Source organism: Ursus maritimus, unplaced genomic scaffold (assembly GCF_017311325.1).
Source record: "Ursus maritimus isolate PB19 unplaced genomic scaffold, ASM1731132v1 scaffold_9, whole genome shotgun sequence".
Lineage (NCBI taxonomy): Eukaryota > Metazoa > Chordata > Mammalia > Carnivora > Ursidae > Ursus > Ursus maritimus.
This window is the reverse complement of record NW_024427107.1, coordinates 44820827-44837147: the sequence shown is the minus strand read 5'-3', so window position 1 is coordinate 44837147 and position 16321 is coordinate 44820827. Positions and strand designations below refer to the sequence as shown.

The window sequence follows — 16321 nt, the reverse complement described above, 5'->3', positions numbered from 1 at the left end:
AAAGTTGATGTACCTACATTCCCACCAGGAATATAAGAATGATCCAGTTTCTGTGCATCCCTGCCCTTTTTTGGTGTTGTCACAATTTTCTATTTAAAGTCATTCTAATATGTGTACAGTGATAGCTCTTTTGCAGTTGTCCAATGATTAATGATGCCGAACATTTTTTCAGCTGTTCACTTGCCATTTGCAGATCCTCTTCAGTGAAATATCTGTTCATGTCTTTTGTTTATTTTATAATTGGATTGTTTTCTTTCTCATTGTTGAGTTTTAAAGTTATTTTTATATTCTAGATGCTAGTCATTAGTCAGACATGTAGTTGGCAACTATTTTCTCCCAGTCTTTAGCTTGACATTTCAAAGACAAGCTTTCCAAAAACTTCTTAAAAGGGTCTTTCAGAGCTTCCTGGTTGGTGAACATGTGGAGATTTGGGAAGAGTGGTGTGATTAGAGAGCACAGAAGCTCTACACCCCTTCCCAGGCACCTTATTCTATGCATCTTTTCCATCTGGCTATTCTTCAGTTATATGTTTTTATTTAAAAAACTAGATTAAGCAAAATGGTAAAAATAATGTGGATAATGGGAACCAGAATTCTCATTGATGTGGAAGAGAGTTATACATAGAAGAGAAGACAGTGAACCCTCTGGTGATGGACTGGAGTGGGGGGTGCAAATGCAAAATGCAACTTTCACAAACTCAAGTTCCCATACTCAGTTATGAAGACCATAATTAACTGAAAAAACAGGACAAACCAAGCAACAGATGATTATGAAGACAAGAAAGGAAAGAACTTGCAAGAGAATTGCTGAAGTTCTTCACGTGTAGGGTTTTCCCTGAGAGGCTGGCATATTGGGGGACTGTCTCTAAATGAAGGGTTCCAGGTAAGCCTCACTCCAAACATTTTGTCAGGCTAGAGGCAAAGAGGTCTTGAGCCAAGTTTATTCAACTAACACGAATATTTCCTATGGAAAATGTTGCTACCTGTACCTACTATTAAGAATAAATATAATTATTCAGGGGTGTCTTGGTTGCTCAGTGGTTATGCATCCGACTTTTGACTTCAGCTCGGGTTATGATCTCGGGGTCCTGGGATAGAGCCCCACGTCAGGCTCCATGCTCAGTCTGTTGTAAATGTTGTCTGTGAGTTTTCCGGTTTGCTATCTAGTTATCCCATTTTTATGGAGGGATTCTGAGAGGTAGAAAAACAATGTTGGTCACGTTGCCATTTTCCCAGAATCCTTGTATCTTTTTTCTTGATCTAGCTAAAATGTCGGTATTCTTTACACTTCAAACTAAAACGTAAACCGTTTAATGAATATCTTGAAGCAAATACTTATGTAACCACTATGTGGGCTGGGAAATAAAACATTGCCTAGACCTGCCAAAGGTCCCTTATCGATCACAACATCCTCACTCCCCCTCAGAGGCAACCACTATCCATTCCTCTTACTTTTCTTGATAGTTTTACCAACCATGTATGCAAATAAATCCCTGAACATATACTTTTCTCTGCCTGTTCTACAACTTTATATAAATGGAATCATGTTGTATGCATTCTTTTGTGTCTTCTATCAACATTACATGTGAGAATTGTCTGTAATCGTGTTTAAGAGTTTCACTGATTTTCGTTAATATATATTGGTATTCCACTGCATGAATATACTGTAATTGCTATTTTTGTAAACATTTGGGTTGTTTCCTACTTTTCACAATTAAAAGCAGTGCTGTAATGTATATTCTTTTTTTTTTTTAAAGATTTTATTTATTTATTCGACAGAGATAGAGACAGCCAGCGAGAGAGGGAACACAAGCAGGGGGAGTGGGAGAGGAAGAAGCAGGCTCATGGCAGAGGAGCCCGATATGGGGCTCGATCCCATAACACCGGGATCACGCCCTGAGCCGAAGGCAGACGCTTAACCGCTGTGCCACCCAGGCGCCCCTGTAATGTATATTCTTGTACACATATCCATTTTTCTACAGCAGTTGTGCCCATTTATGCTCTCATCAACAGAATAAGAGAGTGCCCATTGCTGTAAACCCATGGTAGCATTTAATATTGTCAGACTTTTAAATTTTTGCCTGTGTGTGTTTAGTGTGTCATTGGTGTCCTGTGCTTAACTGGCATTTCCCTGAGTACTAGTGAGGCTGATAATCTTTTCCATGATTGGCCATTTGGATTTCAGTTTTCATGAATTGCTTGTTTATCTCATTTGCCCATGTTTCTATTGGTATATATATACACACACATATGTACATTCTCACACACACACACACATCATGTTGAATACAGTTCCTTTGATGGTATTATGTGACAGATACCTTATCCCACCCTCTAGAGCTTGAGAATTAAGATGTGTGCAGTGAGATCTTATATGATAGAAGCATGAAAAATAATACAACACCAGTTTATGATTGACCGTGAAATTTATTCCACAATATTTGATGAATTTACATGGTGGCTAATAAAAAAATTAATACTATGAATGAAATAATAATGCAAGATTAAAATGGTAGGGGCAGCAGAGACTTATGGGAGGTCCCTATGAGTATAGTATAACGGTGGAAATCAGAAAATTGAGACACTTAGATTTTCTGGTCAGCACATGTATGCTTTATTGGATAAGGATCTTGTAGATATTCCCACTTCCTGGTTGACATGAGAATAAGAGGCCATTTTGGATATTTACAAGTCTGCAAGTAAAGGTTCTCAAGTATAGTTAGGATGACCACCCAGATCTCTACAGTGTTCTCTCTGAATCTAAACTAATCATGAACTTTGGATTTTCTTCCACTCCCAACCTGTGCTCACATCAGGGAAATATCTACTTTATTCCTATTTTTAAGGGAGGCAGTTTTTTTTTTTTTTTTTACCAGGACCGGAAACATGGAGTGAGAATTCGTCTTTGCGCTGTGGCATCAGTGGGAAAACCTGGTCCAAGATGCAATTAGCATGAGGCCTGACAGCTGGGGTTAGCCCTGTAGCCAATAAAGAGTTAGCCCACAGACTAAATACTAGGATAGCCATCCAATTAAGCGTGGCCTTGACTTTGTGCCAAACATTCTTTTTCCTGGGTTTCTGGAAGTAGTGTTGGTCTGTCATTTATAAAAATTGTTGTAAAACTAATTCTTATCTTTAAATTTAAGGCTTGAAAATAGAGCACATGAATCAAAATCCACTTTAGAATTGTAGTTAAACATTATGAAAATGTTTATATATTTTAAAATGTTAATTTCATCTATCATTTTTATTTGGTATTATAGGTAAATGCTAAACTGCTTTAAAATGACCAGAGGTGGGTTTTATGTTCATTTTACTAGAAATTGTAAGTTATTTTTAAAAATTCCTTCATTAATAGATATATAGATTTTTCTTATCAAGCAGATAGTAATTTGAATGTAATTTTATTAATTATTTTTCGTAATGTATATTGTCTTTTTATATGAGTGAGTGTGATTTCAGGCAGTTGATATATCATAGAAAAAAAATTTTTTAAGGCGAGGCAGCAGAAAAAAGTGGGAATTTTTAGAGAAAGAATTTGGTAAGATGGAAAATTGAGAGCATTGGCATTCTAGATTTTGTAGGCTTTCAATTTTTGAGGCTTACTGCCTAGCTTAATCTTAAATGTGTTTTTCCTTTGACTAGGGCACCAAGATTCTGTGTTACTCATTCATCCTCAGCAAAACATGCTAGTGCTGGACTGAAATTCTGGCACCTTCGTCAAGAGAAACCAAGGAAGGATGTTGACCCTTTTCCGCAAATGGCAACCCTCTTGCCATTAAGACCAAAATCTTGCATTCCACAGATATCTGATATGCAGGTCGGGTAGACATTGATACTTTAATCTCTTTATTAAGTTTATGATAAAATATCCATGCTTGGGTTTTGTGCACTAATACTTAAGTTTTATCATAAGCTCTTTTGGGGGGTTAATGTGCCTGCTGCCACAACTATGAATTAAGAAAACCCATGGTCTGTTCTCCACCAAGCAGCCAGAGTGAGCCTTTAAAAATATATGATCAGGTCACTCACCTGCTCAAAATTCCCTAGTGGCCCCCTCTCTCACTCAGAAGAAAATCCGATGTCTTTACACAGCTATACACACCCCTGCTCACCTCCTGATCGCATTTCCTACCATTCTTCTCGAACCTTATCTACTCCAACCACACTGGCCTCTCTGCTGTTCTTGGAACACAGCACGCAAAAATCTGGAAGTGGTGCACTTGCTCTTCCCTTCACTCGGAGCACTGTTCTTCCAGATATCTATGTGGCTGGTTCCCTCACTCGCTTTAGGTGTCTGTTAGAGCATCACGTATTCAGAGAGGCTGTCCTGACTCTTCTGTATGAGCGCACTTGTGTAGGATGGCCCAGACGCCCTCCATCACTGTGCAAGCCCTCTGTTCTGCTTGACTTTGCTTGATAGTACTCATGACCACGTGATTAATGTTTATTGTTGTCTTAGAGTCTCTTACTGGAGTGTAAGCGCTTATCCGAAGTGCCCGGCACATGATAGTTGCTTAATAAATGTGAATGAATGAATGAATGAATGAATGAATGAATGAATGAATAAGAAGTAGCAACAGCAGAATTAGAGGTTGTGAGTACTTCTTATAATGGGGGGAGAATAAAAGAGTACAAAAAGATAAGGAAAAAGTCAAAAAAGGAGAAGAGAAGTTCAACTTTATACAGAAGAAGTAAATAACCCTACAAAGTTTGACTATAGCCCAGACCTGCATTGGAGAAGTAAAGAGCCTTCTTCGTCTTAATAGCCTTTAAAGGTGTCACAGAAGGTTAAGTGTTACTAGACATAGTCACACACAACCCCCTCCAAAGAGATTACTTAACGTTCAGGGTATCTTATTTTAAAAGGTAGAAGGATGTAGAACAGTTCTTAAAGTTGGACTTCAACAAGTAGCGTTTTAGAGCTGAAGAGACTTCAGTTTCTCTCTCAGAGGTTCCCTAGCCCTAGGTGCACATTAGCATCACAAAGACTCTGCTTTTACTTAAGACCAGCTGATGGCTGGGTCCCACCTTTGAAGACTCTGTTTTAATTGCTCTGGAATGGGTCAGAATCATTGTGTAAAATCAGGAGGCTGGCTTAGAACTGAGGGTCTCAACCGCCTGAACATAATTGTCACATTTTGGAACCTACATTGTAATAGGATTGCCAGGTGATGGGTATTCGAAGCACTGAGGTGGCCTGGTGACTCTGAAGCTTCAGCATATATGCAGAAGAGTCGCCCAAGGAGCTTGTTAAATAGATCCCTGGGCAGGCACCTGGGTGGCTCAGTCTGTGAAGCATCTGCCTTCCACTCAGGTCATGATCCTGGGGTCCTGGGATCGGGTCCCACATCGGGCTCCCTGCTCAGCGGTGTGTCTGCTTCTCCCTCTCCCTCGGCTGCTCCCTCTCTCTCTGTCAAATAAATAAATAAAATCTTAAAAAAAAAATAGATTCCTGGGCTTCATCTGGATATCTAAAGTCAGGAGATCTGGTGTGGGGCCCATGTATTTGCATTTCCAATTTTTTTAAAAAGGCTTTTATTTATTTATTTGAGAGAGAGAGAGAGCATGAGTGGGGGAAGGTCAGAAGCAGACTCCCCACTCAGCAGGGAGCCCGATGTAGGGCTCCATACCAGGACCCTGAGATCATAACCTGAGCCGAAGGCAGATGCTTAACCGACTGAGCTACCCAGGGGCTCCCTAGACAAATCACGTCTGATCTCACCTACTTGTAGACAACTATTACTTATTTTCTCTTGGTCTTCTTGCAAATTTTAATTTTAATGTACTTATATTTTTGTTTTCTGATTATTTCTTTAACATCTACATCACATTTTTCCATGTGTGTCATAATTTCATAATCCTTACTTTTAAGTGTTATATAATGCTACATTTATGTATACCCCATACTCAGATCATTGTTTCTTTCTCCTACACTTGGACCTTTAAGTGTTTATACTTTTTTGATTCATGCATGTAGCTTTTACCAAATAGTTAACTTTTACCATAAATAACATTTAAGAATGGGAATAATAACCACAAAAATAAAATGTCCAAAAATGGAAGGAGATAGTTTTGTTAAGATATAGGTCTTTGTTATGGACCAGTGGTATCCTTGCTTCCTTTCCCTGCCCTGCCACCCCCATTCCCCAGGCCCCTACTCCCAGCCCTCAGATGTGCTAAAACCTATGCAGTCATAAAGAAAAGTTTTTGTGAAGTTCTCCCTCTAGGAAAGAGCCTTCTTTCACAGTGCTGTGAGTAAGGATATACAAGCATTTGGCCTTTCTTTTCTTATACTCTGAAGAGTTGCAGGGTTTCAGCCTACCGATTGTGAAAAAGCATGAGTTTGGGAAGCAGTACATTTTCATTCTAGTGGGAAGCATGGTAGGTAGTAGAGTGAGAGAAGAAATCCTCTAGTGATCAAACAAATTAAAGGTGAGTGGGCAGAGCTATGCCTCATTCTCTGGCCTTTTTCCCCCCTTCATATTGCTCATTTTTCACTTTGTATATTATTTTACCACTTTTTAGAAAGAAGAATCAAGTTTATTACAACGTCCTAAATCTCCCAAGAAGACACCTAGAGTGAAAACAGCAGTTCAGAAACCTTGGAAGAGCAAATCTTCGTATCCAGTTTCTTCGAAGGACGATGTGATTGAGAAAGGGTAGGTGCAGTGTCTTATGTGCCAAGCGTTGTTCTGCAATGGTAAGATTTTTGAGGAATTGAAAAATTCAATAGAAATTGAAAACTGAATACATCGATTTTTTTTAAACGATTTTATTTATTTATTTATTTATTTATTTATTTATTTGACAGAGAGAGGCAGCGAGAGAGGGAACACAGCAAGGGAAGTGTGAGAGGGAGAAGCAGGCTTCCCGCTGAGCAGGGAGCCCGATGCGGGCTCGATCCCAGGACCCTGGGATCATGACCTGAGCCGAAGGCAGAGGCTTAACGGCTGAGCCACCCAGGCGCCCCCATGGATTTTTTTATAGGAGTTCCTTATATATCAGTGATAGGTATTAGAGTCATGCATACTCTGAATTAGGAGCAGAACTCCTGAGATTAGCCATTTAAATAGATGCTATCTCTAATTTCCACCCTCTTATGAGCTGTACGGTCAAAAGACTTCTGAGAAGATTTCCCTCTGGTTCTTGCTTGGCCCTGTTCAGTAGTTCAGTATTTCTCAAACTTATGAACTCATAAGACTTTCAAGAATTTTGTCATTATTTAACACAGCATATTACCTTATTCATTTAGATTTGCCCACATCTGTACTTTTTTCATTGTTCTTTATTTCAAATGAGATTGTTTTTCTTCAACCTAAAAAAATACCCTCTGGTGTTAATTTTGGTGTGGGATCTGTTGGTCCCACTAATTTATTACTTCACTTTTATTCTTTTTTTTCCTTTGAGATAAAATTCACATAATATGAAATTCACCATTTTTAACGTGCTTTCTTTTCTTTTCTTTTTTTTTTTTTTATTGTAGACTGTGTCAGGGATCAGCCTGAGGTAAAACTTAGGGTCCTCTTAGGTCTTTTCTAGTATGTGCCTTTTCCTTGGCATGTGTGGTCACTTTCTGATTTTTCCCTGCATATGCATTTTGCTTTTGAATGTCCTATCATTCATGTCTGGCTTCTAAAAGGGGGGAAAAGAGAAAAATGAAGGTTGGGGGTAAAAATGGCAATATCTCTTTAACTTCCCTGGAAGTCACTACAGCCAGAAAGGGGACTGGGCTTGCAACTAAGAGGAGAGGTGCAACCACGGTGGCCACCTGTCTCCTCTGCTCCTCTGTCATGTGCAGCAGCAATCAGAGATCAGAGCTCAGATCCCTGAGATCTGGTAGACAGGGTCCTTTCTGCTCACCCTGGCTCTTGCCGCTGTATGCAGAATGCTCCAGAACACATACACAGCTGTCTGCCACAGGGCTGGGGCGGAGGGGAAGGTTAGCTGCTGCTACAGTGCTAGCCACTCTAATTGACCAAAATGAACGACAATTTACTCTCCAAGCCTTTTCCTGGAAGTTGAAAGCCTTAAGTAAAGACTCCAGGCTTCCAAAATAGTTAACATTAGATTCTGCCAGTGCAATTGTTGTTTCGGTGGGGAGACAGGTTCCTGGTGCTTCCTGCTCTGACATCTTCCCGGAATCCTCAGATCTGGGAATTTTTTTTTTTCTCAATGAGTTTTGGCCCCAGAATTCTTTTTTTTTAAATTTATTATTAGTAGTAGTAGTATTAAACTCCGGTGTTGTTAACTTAGAGTATTATATTCATTTCAGTTTATATTAGTTTATAGTGATTGAATAGTTCTGTATATTACTCACTGCTTGTCAAGATAAGTGTACTCTTCATCCTCTTCACCTATTTCACCCATCCCCCCACCCACCTCCACAATCATCAGTTTATTCTCTATAGTTAAGGGTCTGTTTCTTTAGTTTGTCTCTCTCTCTCCCTTTTTCCTTTGTTTGTTTTGTTTCTTAAATTCCACGTATGAGTGAAATCGTGGTATTTGTCTTTCTCTGCCTGACTTCTTTCACTTAGCATTACACTCTCTAGATCTATCCATGTTGCAAATGGCAAGATTTCATTCTTTTCTATGGCTGAGTAATATTCCATTGTAAATATAAACCACTTCTTTTTTTTATATTGTCGGTTATATTGCCTTTTTAAAAGTTTTCTATTGTAATTCCAGTACAGTTAATATACAGTGTTATATTATTTTCAGGTGTACAATAAAAAGATTTGACAATTCTATACATTACTCAGTGCTCATTGTCATAAGTGTACTTTTTAATCCCCAACACCTATTTCACCCATCCCCCTACCCACCTCCCCTCTGGTAACCATCAGTTTGTTCTCTGTAGTTAAGAATCTATTTCTTGGTTTGTCTCTGTCTTTTTTCCTTTGCTCATTTGTATTGTTTCTTAAAGTCCACATGTGAGTGAAATCATTTGGTATTTGTCTTTCTCTGACTGCCTTATTTACTTAACATTATACTCTCTAGCTCCTTCCATGTCATTGCAAATGGTAAGATTTCATTTTTTTATGGTTGAGTAATATTCTATTGTATATGTATACCACACCTTCTTTATCCATTTATCTATTGATGGACAGTCAGCTGTTTCCATAATTTGGCTATTGTATATATACAATATACATACATGAATTCGTGTTTTTGTATTTTGGGGGTAAATACGCAGTGGTGCAATTGCTGGATCATAGAGTAGTTCTATTTTGAACTTTTGGTGGAAACTTCATACTGTTTTCTAGAGTAGCTGCACCAGTTCGCATTCTCACCAGCAGTGCAAGAGGGTTCCTTTTTCTCCACATCCTCTCCAACACTTGTTGTTTCTTGTGGTTTTGATTTTAGTCATTCTGACAAGTTTGAAGTGATACCTCGTTGTAGTTTTGATTTGCATTTCCCTGATGATGAATGATGCTGAACGTTTTTTCATGTGTCTGTTGGCCATCTGGATGTCTTCTTTGGAAAAATGTCTGTTCATACCTTCTGCCCATTTTTAAATTGGATTATTTGTTTTTTGGTTTTGAGTTGTGTTAGTTCCTTATATATTTTTGATACCAAACCTTTATCAGATATGTCATTTGCAAATATCTTCTTCATTCAATAGGTTGTCTTTCAGTTTTTTTTGTTGTTTTTTTGCTGTGCAGAAACTTCTTATTTTGATATAGTCCCAATATTTATTTTTGCTTTAGTTTCCCTTGCCTCAGGAGACCTGTCCAGAAAGATGCGATTATGGTCAATGTCTGAGAAATTACTGCTTGTGCTGTCTTGTAGGCGTTTTATGGTTTTAGGTCTCACATTTAGGTCCTTAATTCATTTCTAGTTTATTTTTGTGTATTGCATAAGAAAGTGGTGCAGTTTCATTCTTTTGCATGTAGCTGTCCAATTTTCCCAGCACCATTTGTTGAAGAGAATGTTTTTTTCCTGTTGCACATTCTTGCCTTTTTTGTCAAAGATTAATTGACCATGTAATTGTGGGTTTATTTCTGTTGGCCCCAAAATTCTTAACTACGTTGTTAGCACTCATATTTCCTTTAGCAGATTAATTTTTGTATTTTTCAGTTTATCTAGTTGGTCTTTAAAGGGGGAGTTGGTCTAAATCACCCTGTCTGCCATTTCCAAAAATAGCAGTTAATGAGCTTTGGTGTACTTTGCTTGCATTATATCAGTTCTTACTGCATCCCTATGAAGAAAGCATTATCTTAATTTTTCAAGTGATAAAGATATATAAGTATGAATTGAGAGAAAAGTTGAATTTTGAGAACTACGCATTGTTTTTATGTTTATGTTGTGGCTAGAGAATAGAGTATTACAGTGAAAAGACAAGATACAAGCTAAAACAATAAATGAGGTTCAGATAGTGATTTTTTTGTGTGTCACATTAGGGAATTTGGAGATTATTTTCTATACAGTGGAAAACATCTAGAAAGTTTTTTTGTGTGTCATTTACTAAAATTAAATTATTTTATTTTCAAAATTGAAAATATATGCATAGTTCAAAATTAGTAGCATGCTATCCACTTATTCTATACCTTTGTTTTTACTGAATTGGAGAAGGTAAATGCTATAATTTTACTTTTTCTGTTGCTTCTTGTTCTAGTAATCTTATCTCTCCTTATGTCTGGTTACTCTGATTTTGTGCCAGATATTGCATTTGTATTCTGTTGAGGGACATGGACATTATTTCTAATATTTTTCATTATTAAAAACAATGTTGCAGTGGATATTCTTGTGTACATTTGCTGTATTTCATGTATGCATATGTCTGCAAGAGAAATTTCTCAAAGTAGAATTTCTAAATCAAAGTTCATGTGTTTTAAAAATTGTATTTCATAAGACTTGTAACAATATACTCATTTCAGCATGTATGAGAGCGTTCAAGCCACTCTGTCTTTTAATTGGAGAGTTTAGTCCATTTACATTTAAAATAATTATTGATAGGTATGGACTTATTGCCATTTTATTAATTGTTTTGTAGCTATTTCATAATTCCCTTGTTCCTTTTTTTCTAGCTCTCTTCCTTTGTGATTTGATGATTTTCTGTAATGGGAAGCAATATTTTTTAAGGTGGAGGAGACTTGAGCCTGTTTATATGCCAGAGTAGTATCTAGTGGAAAGGGAGAAGTTAAAGATCCATGAGAAAGAAGAAGGTCTGTATTTTCAAAGGAGAACAGAGGGAAGGATTCAAGAACAAGGGCCATGAGATTAACCTTGGACATGAGATAAGACACTTTTTCCTGAGGCAGGATGGAAGGAAATAAGAATAGGTATGGGAGGATGTATTTGTTGATAGTTAATTTAAGAGTTTTCAGCTGCAAATAACAGAAAACTTGACTAACAAAGTCTTAGACAAATTGGGCTTATTTTTTTCACAGGACAAGAAATCTGAAGGTAGGCAACTGCAGTGTTGGTTCCTTGGATCGGAAATATTAGGACCTGATTTTTTTTAATGTTCTTGGCCATTCTTTCATATTTATTGGTGTTACAGCTCCTGATATCAGGTTTTCAAATCATAAAGAAGAAAGGGCAATTTTCCTTAATCCTTTCCCTTTGGTCAGGAAAGCAAGCTTTCTTAGGAGCTCCCCAGCAGACTTTGTTTTGTATCTCATTAGTCCTAACTGTGTCACATGTTGACCCATCTCTGCAAGTCAGTCAAGTGAATATTTAGCTTTCTCAGTATTTCTCAGTATTTCAGTGGTGCTGGTTATATAAAGGCATGAACTGGGAATGAGTGTTGAGTTAGCCAGTCAGTCAACAGTGTCCAATACATCTGGGAGTGGAAATGGAAGCATGTTGTACCTACCTTTTGTCTGAGAAGAACCTGCAAAGCAATCTGTTGGTGGATTGGAGTGCAGATATATTGGTGAGGGGGATGGGCATGTTTTATGCAGCTGGAATTAAGGTTTAGAATAATTGCAGGGAGGTATGGAAAGGGAGCTGGATAAGAAAATATAAAAAGTAATGTTTAAAGTCATTAGTCTAGCTCCTTAGTCTTCCATTATCTCACCCCACACTATGACGTATAAATCCTAATGAATCCTACCTGTCGTGAGGATTAAATATGACAATGTGAATTGTATTTATCAGTGTTTGGTATGTGTTACATAGAGTTTACTTAACTGTTAGTATCCTCTTGCCCTAAGCAAATTAGTTAACTTGCTGCCTTTTAAACAAGGCTTTCCCTACCTACTTTCACATATTGCTCACTATTCTCCCCATCTAAAGAACCCCTCTAAACACACACATGCGCACACACGCACACACACACACACACACACACACACACACTACATGTCCTACCCATTTTTCAGGGAAAATCTCATTTCTTTAATTACTAATATAGCTCAAAGGGACTTCTCATTGTTATCCATCCCAGTCATTTGACATCTATACTATATTCTTGAATTCATTCAACCAGCAGTTAATCTTATTGAGAGTTGTCTTTCTGTAGGACTATACCTAATTTTTTCAACCACTTCCTAAATGCTGGACCTGATACTTGCACTTTTTATTCCCCTGTTCTCTCACAGTGCTCAGAAGCTCTCCTAAGATTTGGTGCCATGTATACCAAAGGTGCTCAATATATGTTGATCAATGAGTTCTTATCCTTATAATTTAGGTTGAGGCACAGGTCAGAAAGCAGCAAAGTTATTCGCTTAACATCTTTTACTGACATTTCTGAATGTCTGAAGCCCCAGCTGGATAGAAGATACACTTACACAGAAGAACCTTTGGTAAGTATTTTGAGAACTGATTTATCTGATTCTTCATTTAACTGACCAATGTCCCCTGATTTTAGAGAATTTTTATTGATTTACCATAGTATTTTTTTCTCTACTAAACAACCCAGTTTATTTTTTCCTTCCAAGAAGATTTTTATACAAAAATTTTCTCTGTGTTTCCTTTTGTAGTACCATGGTGCTATATACTCCATTGATTACTATTTTAAAAAACAGCTGTCTTCTGGTTTTGGTGTGAGGATAACTTAGATACAAAATAAGACTATTATTTTTATTAAATTGCTAACATTTGATAAAAAATAATATTTGATGTTATGTTTTGGAAACAGAATTTTTATAAAGCAGAGTATTTGCAGTGTGTGGTGACCTTAATAATGTGGATTTACTACACTAGTGGTGGATGACAATTTTATATTCCCTAGGAATTATACTTTAGGTAGAAACTTCGGTAGTCCCAATATAGTCTGAACACTTAGCCATAATTTTGTATAACTTTTTATTTTATTCTTAGCAAACAGTTCTCCTTTTCTTCCAACTAGGGCTTTTTTCCCTACCAAAATAATGGGTTTTTTAGTTTTTGAAATGCCAACAGTTAAACATCATAAAAACATTAAATTCTCACTTTAGCATATGTTTGGTAGAGGGATAAAGAGAGAGGCAGAGAGACACTATAACAATGCCTTAAATTGTTCATGCCACAGTTATCTTACTTGACCACTCTCTCACACCATACACAAAAATAAACTCCAAATGGATGAAAGACCTCGATGTGAGACAGGAATCCATCAAAATCCTAGAGAACATAGGCAGCACCCTCTACGACATCGGCCAAAGCAACCTTTTTCATGACACATCTCCAAAGGCAAGAGAAACAAAAGATAAAATGAACTTGTGGGACTTCATCAAGATAAAAAGCTTCTGCACAGCCAAGGAAACGGTCAAAAAAACTAAGAGGCAGCCCATGGAATGGGAGAATATATTTGCAAATGATGCTACAGATAAAAGACTGGTATCCAAGATCTACAAAGAACTTCTCAAACTCAAAACGCAAGAAACAAATAAATCAAAAAATGGGCAGAAAATATGAACAGACACTTTTCCAATGATGACATACAAATGGCTGACACATGAAAAAATGTTCAAAATCATTAGCCATCAGGAAATTTCAAATCAAAACCACACTGAGAGATACCACCTTACGCCAGTTAGAATGGCAAAAATTGACAAGGCTAAGACAATGTGCTGGAGAGGATGTGGAGAAAGGGATCCCCTCCCCATTGTTGTTGGGAATGAAGTTGGTACAGCCACTCTGGAAACATGTGAGGTCCCTAAAAAGTTAAATTGAGCTACCCTATGACCAGCCATTTTGCACTACTGGGTATTTACCCCAAAAGAAACAGATGTAGTGAGAGAAGGGCCATATGCACAATGTTCATACAGCATTGTCCACAATAGCCACATCATGGAAGGAGCGAGATGCCCCACAGATGACTGGATTAGAGTTGTGGTCCATATATACAATGGAATATTACTCAGCTATCAGAAAGAAGCGAGTTCTCAACATTTGCTGCAACATGGATGGCACTGGAGGAGATAATGCTAAGTGAAATAAGTCAAGCAGAGAAAGACAATTATCATATGATTTCTCTCATCTATGGAACATAAGAACTAAGAAGATCAGTAGGGGAAGAAAGCTATAAAGAAAGGGGGGGTAATCAGAAGGGGGAATGAAGCATGAGAGACTATGGACTCTGAGAAACAAACTGAGGGCCTCAGAGGGGAGGGGGTGGGGGAATTGGGATAGACTGGTGATGGGTAGTAAGGAGGGCATGTATTGCATGGTGCACTGGGTGTTATACGCAACTTTATCATCGAACTTTACATTGGAAACCAGGGATGTACTGTATGGTGACTAACATAATATAATAAAAAAATTTTTTTAAAAAGTAAAGGAAACAAAGAAGTCTAAGTTCCACACAGCAAATACCAAAGAATTCCTGTGAACAGTAGATGCATTTTCATATTCTAAAGTCTTTCTTATGCTTGGGGAAGTAGCCAGCTTTCTGTGTTTCAAGAATGGTATTAGGGTTGCCAGCATTGTTGGCAGAGAGGCCCCCAAATAACAGAGTTTTATGAGAACTTATATTACTATTTACGTTCTGAAGGCCATGACCTGTACAGGGTGAGACTGTCCAAGGAGGGGCCCCTGAGGACAGTTAATGAGCTGCGCTGAGAGACCTTGAGGATGGTTCTTTTTATAACTCTCTTGTAGCCATTATAGCATCACCTCAAGGCTAAAATAACAGTAAATATGTAGGAACAAGGCCACCAACAGAGATTTGGAAGACTCCTAAAATGGTATCGCTGTGCCTGAAACATGAAAATGATAGAGATTGAGAAGTTACCCTCACATGAAGTTGAAATCAGTTTGGTTTATAATAGAATGAAGTCTGCTGCTATAGTTGGCTCCATAAATGACTCTTAAATGACAATCATATGCAAACATACTGCATTAATTACTTATATGGGTCAAAAATAAAATATAAAATCCAGTGGGAAAATGACAGCCTGGCAGAATTTATGACACCCTGTTGTAGAGTGTCATAAAAAATCACCATGTTTCTGGGTGGATCACAGACTTCTGTTTTGTTATCTAGGTTAAAACCATGGCAGATGGTGCCTTGGGAGGATTTGACATGGAAAATTTGTTGCAATCTTTGTACGTAGAAAATAGAGCTGGATTCTTCTTTACCAAATTCTGTGAGCATTCAGGAAACAAGGTAGAAAATAATGATTTTTAATCTAATTTTATGCCTTTACCTCATTTTAAAGTAGGAGAAGTTGTGGTAATTCAATGCTCAAATAATTACATTTGATGTTAAAATTCCCATTTCTTCTGGTAAGAAATTTTATGCTAAATATTTAGTAAAAATGTAAACATCTCAATTATAACTCTCTTGGTTCACTATCCTACTAGAATTACAAAGAAAAGTAAAGGATTGACTTGCATTATTTTTGTAAAAGATTTATTTATTTATTTTATAAAGAGTGAGAGAAAGGGTGTGCCAGCAGTGGGGAAGGGCAGAGAGAGGAGGGGGAGAGAATCCTAAAGCAGACTCCCCGCTGAGCATGGAGCCAGATATGGGGCTTGATCCCAGGACCCTGAGATCATGACCTGATCTGAAATCGAGTTGGATGCTTAACTGACTGAGCCACCCAGGAGCCCCTTGACTTGCATTACTAACAATATTTTATTCTCATGTAATTTTGTTTCGATGTAATACATATTAAATTCAGAGTCAATTTCTGTCAATCCTTTAATTTTCATTTTAATAACTCTAACAATTAGAAGTTGCAGTGGGTAGTGGAAAACTCATTGCCAGTTTTTTTGTTTTGTTTTCATTTTGCTCAAATGTAAAATATTTCACTGGCTCAATTATCAGAGTAGTGTTTGGTTTTAGTATGATATGCATTTGTCCATATATATCAAAATACCTCCAGATTTTGATTTCATGCCAGAAATATGTGATTACTCTTTAATTGTTAACTAGCATGCTTCCTATT

General features: G+C 37.5%; 1 protein-coding gene across 1 annotated transcript in view; it reads left to right on the top strand.

Annotated features, from left to right (window-relative positions):
• The window catches only part of RGS22 (regulator of G protein signaling 22), a 119697-nt gene that overhangs the window by 48486 nt on the left and 54890 nt on the right, over positions 1–16321 (top strand). The window contains exons 12-15 of the mRNA XM_040625597.1: positions 3645–3819; positions 6528–6661; positions 12637–12751; positions 15415–15537. Of these exons, the coding sequence (XP_040481531.1) occupies positions 3645–3819; positions 6528–6661; positions 12637–12751; positions 15415–15537 (547 nt within the window). The remainder of the gene's footprint in view (positions 1–3644; positions 3820–6527; positions 6662–12636; positions 12752–15414; positions 15538–16321) is intronic.